The sequence below is a fragment of the Condylura cristata genome, unplaced genomic scaffold (genome assembly GCF_000260355.1).
Source record: "Condylura cristata isolate star-nosed mole 26May11 unplaced genomic scaffold, ConCri1.0 scaffold00016, whole genome shotgun sequence".
NCBI classification, from domain to species: domain Eukaryota; kingdom Metazoa; phylum Chordata; class Mammalia; order Eulipotyphla; family Talpidae; genus Condylura; species Condylura cristata.
Genome location: NW_004567117.1, coordinates 12,837,133 through 12,845,727, shown reverse-complemented (window position 1 = coordinate 12,845,727; position 8,595 = coordinate 12,837,133). Strand labels below are relative to the sequence as shown.

At 42.0% G+C, this 8,595-nt stretch overlaps 1 protein-coding gene across 2 annotated transcripts in view; it reads left to right on the top strand.

Annotated features, from left to right (window-relative positions):
* TMEM241 (transmembrane protein 241) overlaps nucleotides 1-8,595 on the top strand; it is a 101,352-nt gene that overhangs the window by 90,072 nt on the left and 2,685 nt on the right. For both annotated transcript variants that reach the window (XM_012725767.1, XM_012725766.1), the window contains one exon: nucleotides 1,923-1,987. In XM_012725767.1, coding sequence (XP_012581221.1) covers nucleotides 1,923-1,987 — 65 coding nt within the window. The remainder of the gene's footprint in view (nucleotides 1-1,922; nucleotides 1,988-8,595) is intronic.

The following is an 8,595-nucleotide window of genomic DNA, read 5'->3' as shown; positions in this document are numbered from 1 at the left end:
CATTGGTCCTTTAATCATTAATGCAGGGGTGGGGGGGGAGGAGGAAATATCTGGTAAAAAGGAGAAAAGTCAATGAATACGATAGTGAAGATTTGGCCATTCATTAATTTAATGAGGTTGTTCCATTATGCCAAGCTGCCGGCATCACTAACATCCATCAATAGAATAGAGCTTCATTCAGCGATTCTAAGATACATCTTCATGGGCACCATCCCAAGAACTGTCCAAGGAGTTTCAGAAGGAAAGAGACATCAGTAAGGTAGTTAACTTTGGTCAAAATGAAGAAATGAAAAAGGAGGGGAAATGACAGAAGTTTAAGAAAAGGATGGTGATAAAAGTAGGCATACATGAGATTAAGAGATTTCTCTAATCAACTAAATGTTAATGAATTGGAATACCTAGATGAAGTACAGTCTTGGTAAAACTAAAATGGCAAATTTGGATCAAGGAGAAAGAGAAGACTTAGTGAGAACTCTGACCATTGCTACCACATTTCAACTAGGCCACTCCTAACTAGAAGCTCCAGGTTTAGGGACATTAAAGCCTTTACTTTATAGTAAAGGTCAACTTTATCCCTCCAGGAAAATAAGCAGTGATCAGTTAACCTTGTTACAAAACCCAGCAATTAGCTTCCAAGGTAATAACTTGTGGGCCTACTTCTTTGCATCATAGATGGAAAAGTCCTAAACCAAATGTTGCCTATTTAAGGCAAAAGGACATCCCATGCCACTCAGCACTGTGAGAAATCTTTCTTGTGCTGCTTTTTTTTTGTTTTGTTGTCATGGTTTTTGCTGCAAGGAAAACAATCAGAAAGTGAACCTAAATGGGTGAGTGACAAGGTTCCAGCATCACAGAGTTTACATACTGAAAGGTTTATATTTCCAGACTTCTGTTTGAAATAGCAAATGATCAATGAAGGAAAATGAGCCTCCTTAAACATACTACTTCCTACCAACCATCTGCTCGCTGCCTTGTTCCCAACCTGGCCACCTGAAGAGGCAGTCCGTGAAGTTCCTTGATGAAATGTCAATGGTGGTTGACTTTTCCAAGGTTCTCCAGTCTGAGTGTCACATGCTAATGTAACGTGTTACTTAGAAACTCAATCTTTAGTGTGTCCTTCTTAATGGAAGAGGTTCTACATTTCAGAATGCAGTATTCTGGCAACAATAAACATCTTTTCTGGAGCACCAGTTCCGTGTGTTCACAGAGTTGGGTCCTGGTTCACAAACTGTTTAGATGCACAGCAGGGGTCTGCATCTCCTTATTGCCATTCCTAAGGTGCTTCATGACCTGGGACTGTTTGGGGGAGGTAAACTTTTCTGTAATTTCCAGCTTGGAGAGATACAGCTATAACCTCTTCCCTCTCCTTTTACTTCTAGATATTTGCAAATAATTAATTAATGATTTAATTGCTCCCTTCCCCAGGCAGCGCCTGTTTTCTTAGAATGTGTCACACGGGCCAGAAAGACAGGGCATTAGGACAGGGAGAGAGACAGTGCTAAAGATGGCTGGATGGATATGTTTTTTTTTTTTTTTTCGAGAGGATCTGGCATCAGGTTAATGAACACCACTGACCTTGGAGATTAATTCTGCATGACTGAAACAAGATGGAAATGAGTGTTCTTACAAGGCTCCTGCTCTGAAAAGATGAGTGAGATGTTGGCTGTGTGTCTCCTCTATTAAAGAAGTTTGGAAGTTAAATGCTTTGAAAATTCCCACCTCCAAAATAGACTAGGACTTAACATATTCCATGCCAAATGCTGTGCTCAGAGATAACACTAAGCACTAGGAAGAATGTAGGGAAAAGGACATTGGGAAGAAATGGCTAATTCAGGGATCTGAATTGAGCTTGTAAAAGTGACTTTGGAGAAGGTTACTGAAGTCCTGCTGCGCTGATGACCTATTGTTAATTATTTCTGCAGGTAATCACAGCTGGTTTATCAACGGTGCTGTTTGATATGACCCTGACTAGAGCAACTGTAGGATGGTAAGTCTTCTGCATAGAGAGAGGAAATGCAAGTTAGTTTGAATTTCATCAGGATATTAACTTTTGCCCCCAGATGGGGAGCTGTGTGTTGGGGCATATGTTTTATTGACATAAAAATATACATCTAAAAAAGTGTATATATCATGACTACACAACTTGATGAACATAGCACACCTACACTGTCTGCTTCCAGGTCAACAAACAGAACATAATCACTACATCTTGCAGACATTCATCCACATAAGTCACCATTTTGGGAGCCATTATTTTTTGATAGGTAGGGTTTATAGATAAACAGACATATATGGATCTAGCTAGCTAGCTTTGGGTTTCTTTCCTTTTCTTTGATCCTTCAGTTCATTTTCTCCTAGAAAAACACCAAATCATTCTGGTTTAGAATACACTCACTATTTACTTAAAGACAACACTGCCTCTCTCAATGATATATGAACAGAGACCTGAAGGAGATAAAGGAGTGAACCTTTGGAAGATGGGGGTGAGGGTGGGGGACCAGCAAGTGCAAAGGTCCTAAGGTAGCCATATGCTTGGCCTGACCAAAGCAGACAAGAGGGACAGTAGTAGGAGATGAGGTTAGAGAGGTAGTTGACCAAGCAGGGTCTTGTAGGCCATTATAAGAACTTGGCTTTGTCCTGAGTGCAATAGGAAGCAATTGGAGGATTTTGAGCAGAGAAATCACATGCTTACTGGTCTCCTAGCTTGTATTTTAAAAGAAAAACAAACCAGGGCCATTTTAAGATAATGCTTATTTCCATTTCCATTTTGACATATTGTTTGGAAGAGTCCCTCGCTGCTTCCAGCCACCTGCATGGAATGGCACTTCAAACTTGAACTTTCTATAGAAAGTTTTAGAATAGGTTTTTATATTTATGTATTAGTAATACAGAAAGGAAATACATTATTTAGTTTTGCTCAAATAAGGCATGGTTCTTGAAAATCAGTATTTTTTTTTCTTCTTAAACTTGGAATCAAAGTAATCCTAAGAGTTGGTTCCCATTTTTTTTTGTTGTTGTTGTTAATTTTTGTTTTGTTTTCTTTTGCATTTGTTCATAAGTTGGATCTCCAAAATTGTCCCCTGACTCAAAAGCCACAGTGCTGGTGGGCCCATAGCAGCCTCCTGTCTTCTAGAACTTCTTGTGACCAATCCCTTGCGCTATTGTAGTCATGGAAACAATATTTTTAAACTTCTGTAGGAGAGTCCTTCAGGATAAATGTGTGAATACCAGGATGAGATAGTCCAGGAGGTGGGTTAGCATCTCATGTAGTCTTGAGCTAGAAGGGGTTCATTCATTCAGTAAACATTTATCAAAGCTCAGAAACTCTTTTTAAATAAAAGTGAAAAATTGTTATCCCTGTGGTGTCTATAGTTGTTCATCCACCTGCTTGAGGGAAGGCCCATATTTAAATCATCCCAGACTGATAGAAATTCACCTCTTTTGCTTGTGGCATTAAAAAAAATTTGATTCTCATTTTCTCTTGGGAGCCCTTACTAGAAGCATTTCCTCCTCTAAAAAGAAAAGTAGAGTAGAAGCAAAAGAAAAAAATTAGGAAACACTTCTGCACCCTCCTGATCCTCTTTTCCTTATTGGCTTCTCCTCCTTTTCCATTTAATAGTAATAAGCAAACATTTATTGAACAACTACTATGTTTTAGACACTTTTATATTAATATTTACATTAATATTATTTTTACATTAATTTATTTTATTATTAATATTATGTTACTATTCCTGTCAGTAATCCTCCAAGTTTACCCCCATATTTTTGGTGATATGGCATGCATGTCTGCTATGCCACAGAGTTTTCTTATATACAGCTTTATAGCTGTCATTATAAACAAATTGTAGAAGTACAAGTTGCTTCCATTTTAAAGATAAAGAAGTAGAGGTTCAGCCCTTTACATGACTTCCCATCATTTTGTACTATGACACAAGTGGACCAGGAATCAAAGCAGATGTGCATGTCCAAGGCCACATTACCTGCCATGTAGCTACCGAGAACTGAGTTGAGAAATGCCAAGGATTTACCAGTGGTGTAGACCATTTATAGGTAGCAATGGGTCATAATGGAGATGGAAGAGAAATTGGCCTAGATGTTCCTCTTACCACTAGTCAAATAATTTACAAAGAACCTAAAGATTCAACAGCAAAACAGAAGACATGTTACTCAGAACAAACCGGTTCTATTTCTTGTCAGGGGCTAATGGGTAAACTAAGAATGTCCACTGAATCTTTTTAGAGAAAAGATCTCATTAACTTAGATTTTTTTTAAAGATTTATTTATTTGTTCATACAGAACTGGGGTACAGGCCAGAGGTGCAGGGGGAGCGAGAGGCTTCACCAGAGACAGAGTGGGAGCAGAACAGGCAGATCGACGAAGTACACTGCTGAGGGGAGCAGCGGGCGGGTCAGGAGAGGTCTGCCACGCCATGTGGTCACCTCCGGGGCAGGCGGGGATCGAACTCATGAGGAAGTGGCTTTAGCTTCTTAGTGCAGTGCTTTAACCCGCTGCGCCACCAGGGAGGGTCCTAACTTAGATTTTTTAATACAATAAGCTAGAATTCTGTTCACCAGCTAAAAATATTTATCAAATGTCTACTCTATGCAGACTGTATGGAAGCCATTAATAAGTATAAGACAACATCCATTCCTCAATGCCTTTTCAAGGGAAATAAAAAGAAAATGTATGGGATCGGGTCATAATGGCTTATATGCTCACTGGATGTGGAACCTGAAAGAAAAGAGAACAGAGTGATCAGGAAGGAGCTGGCTGGACACTGGGCCATATGCCGAAGGGAGAGGCTTAGGTAGGCTGAGGGTGCAAGCGGGTTTGCCCACCTCCGCCCCCATACCAGGATGTGGCGCAGGAGGTGCTGATGTCGTGTTGGTTAATGGTTAGAGCTGGAGCTGTGGGACAGGGCACTAATCCTGTGATCCCTCTGCTCCCTCTGCTTCAGTCTTTCTAGGAGAGGATGCCACAAATCTTGGTCAGGTTAATACCTGAAACCCCACGTTCCAGGAGAAAAAGGGTTTGAATCCTGGTACATTCTTAAGACTTCCCAAAGTTCTGCAACCTTCATGTTGATCATCAAGTTCTTGACAGCATTTGCCTTTCTTTTTTCTTTTTTTGACTTATTTATTTATTCATTCATACAGAGCTGGGATACAGGCCAGAGGTGCAGAGGCAGTGAGAGGCTTCACCAGAGACAGAGTGGGGAGCAGAACAGGCAGGTCTACAAAGTACACTACTGAGCAGAGCAGCGGGCAGGTCAGGAGAGGTCTGCCACGCCATGTGGGTCACCTTCAGGGCCGGGGATTGAATTTGCATTGAAGTGGCTGCCGCTAGCTTGCAGTGCTGCATCCCAACCCATTGTGCCAGCATTTGTCCTTCTTACAAATAAGCCCTCATGGATCTTATTTTGTACAGAATTTTAGAATTAAAAAAAGCCAGGTGTTGATTTGAATGTGGGAAATGAGAGCGAGATAGCCTGCCAGCGGGAGGAAACGCTCGTCTGTCTATTCCAGTGACTTTCTGTGTGAGGCCGTGTCCCCAGGCTGTTTCACATCCTGTGAACTTTATGGTATGCCCTGAACAAAATGGAAAGAAAAGCAGTGTGTACCCAAATCAAGGAAACAGCATGTGTGATTATTGCAAAAGGAACCTTGACTTTGGAATTTCCTGATTTTTGAGAACTCTTGAATTTAAGGATGGTGTGTTTTCAGCCTCAAAGAATTTTCCAACCACAAAGTGAACCAGCAGAAAGGAGTGTCAGACTGCGTTTCGAATTTTCTGTCTTTTGCAAAGAACTGGTCTGTGTTGTTCATATACTGAGGGTGTTTATATACTGGGGGTGTTCAAACTGTGACAAGATGACCAGTCCTCAGATTCTGGACAGGAGTGGGACTGGTCTTGGCCATGGACATAGGGGGCTGCATGCCTGACTTTTTTTGATCTATGTGTCTGCCTATGTAGTTATTGTTTCTCACTTTTGTTTTGCTTCTCAGGTTTCAAATTACCCATCAATATTTAGAAACTGACTGATGTTTTTGAAGAGTGTGAGGCAGTTGTAATGTTGGCTTGCACTTCCCCAAAGCAGCACATGCTGGATGGGTCAAGGCTGCCTCTCCTGCGGGCTTGGCCTCTCCACCACCCAAACTGGCTGAGGGGAACACACTGTCTGGCTGGCATCTTCACACCCCTTTGAGTCTATGCCCATTCATTTTGCACAGAGTGCCTGCTGGACTCTGGGACTACAGGCACTGCCTGTGACTCCAGCACCCTGGTGAGCCTTGCCAATGCATAGACGCGGGTATCACTCTTTACCTGCTGGGACAGGCACCAGCTTAGCAGTACTAAATACATGATATTCTAAAGTCTGGGCTTCCCCTAAGCACTGTTCACAAATTGGACCAGATTAATTCTTTGTCGTTGACTCTCCTGAGCCTTGTAGGATGTTTAACAGCAGACCTGACCCCTAAATTACTAGGTGTTAGTAGCACCCCCTCATTTGAACCAGTCAAATATGTCTCTTACATTGCCAACTGTCCCCTCTGGGGGCAAAATCACCACAGGTGGGAATCACTGATCTAAAGGTGTTAGTGAGGAAATTGAATAAGTTCTTAAGGAACTTGCCTATCGCGTAAGTAAAGATTTGGGTTGTCTCAAGTAGGAGTCAGCAGGCCCTACACCCTGTGTGCACAGCCCTTCAGCACCTACTGAGTGACAGGCAGGCGCGCACACTCCCTGTGACCTCTATCTGTGACTGCCTCAACTCGGGGACCACCTTGTTTTATTCACCTTTGCATCTCTCTATGTAGCACTTAGTACTTGCTGGATAAATAATAAGTAGTCAACCTTCTAAATACTGAACATGAAAATAGCTATAAACCAAGTACCCAACACTGATGAACTTTTAAAGTCTTTAAAATCAACAGCTCTTGCGCAGTTGATTATCTTGTTTTCATTATAAAAACAATCCATTTCAATCCCAGGAATTTAAATATTCAGATTCACATTTAATTGTTCATTTTATAATTAACAGACTTTTGTGGTCTGTATCCCTATGAATTCTCTCTGTTGCAAAATTGTAGTAAAAGGCATTCAGTTCATAAAAAAAATTCTGTTGATCAGCATTGGGTGGTGCCTCTTTGAATTCTTTATTTAGACAAGGAGAGTCATTCTCTGCGTGTAAGGGGAGAAAGAAAGGGCTACAACATGACCTCCTCTCCCCTTTGCCAGGCTTTCCCCGAGTCTGCCAGTGATCAGATGTCCCCAGCCAGAGGGTCACGACACCAAGAATCTTTAGAAAATGCTCTAACTTCATAGAGCACCATCCACATCTTCATAGAGATCATCCACATCTCTTTGTAGGAAGAATGAATTTAGAGAACATCTCCCAACACACTCTGAAACTCATCTAGTAGGATAATAGTGTCTGAAATTTACCAGCGTTCCTTTTGAATTAAAAATTTAAAAACTCCGGCCTTCCCTGGTGGTGTAGCAGGTTAAAGCACAGCACTGAGAAGCTAAAGCCACTTCTGCATGAGTTCGATTCCTGCCTGCCCAGGAGGTGACCATATGGCGTGGCAGACCTCTCCTGACCCGCCCGCTGCTCCCCTCAGCAGTGTACTTCCTCGATCTGCCTGTTCTGCTTCCCACTCTGTCTCTGGTGAGTTCTCTCACTGCCCCTGAGCCTCTGGCCTGTACCCCAGTTCTGTATGAACAAATAAATAAATCTTTAAAAAAAAAAATTTTAAAACTCCAGCCCTCTCTGGTGGCACATTCAGTTAAAGCATAGCACTAAGAAGCTGTTGGCAGCCCCTGCAGCACGAGTTCGATCCCTGGCCCTGGAGGTGACCCACATGGTGTGGTGGACCTCTCCTGTCTTGCCGGCTGCTCCCCATAGCAGTATACTTCATCAATCTGCCTTTTCTGTTCCCCACTCTGTCTCTGGTGAATCCTCTCATCCCTCATCCCTCTGGCCAGAACCCCAGTTCTGTATGCATAAATAAAAAAATTAAAAACTCCTCTTTGAAATGCATTTGAAGGAGGGCCTTCTAAATAAATATTGTTACCTCAGCACAGAGTGACTTATCAGATGTGAACTGTCACTTAGCAAGGACCTGAGGGAATAGTATATCGGGCAGACAGGTTTTGGTGAGGAAAAGAGAAAAGAGCAAAATAGTGTAGAATTTTGGTGGGGATAGCGGAGCAAGTATAGAATCATCATTCATTGATGAGTACTGAGAGTTGCGTTCAGCTGAAGAAGGGTTCCGTCTGTCCTCTGTCTAGTGGGTTCAAGAGGATTTAATTGAATAACTTCAATGATGAATGTAAAAATGAATGTAAAAATGAGCCCCCACCCCCCCAAAGGGAGAAAAGAGGACTGAGATGTGCTGAAGATGCTGGATACCACTGTTTCTGGTGGGGTGATGCTTAGGCCTTAGTTACATGAAGTTTGTTTATTTCAGGAGGGCCGAGGATTACATGATTTGCAGAAGGTTCAGTGAAACTCTGACTTAAATAGTTGTAATGCTATTAAGATTCCTGCACCCTGTGTTATCTCTCCTGCTGTTTAGAAAACAGCATCAA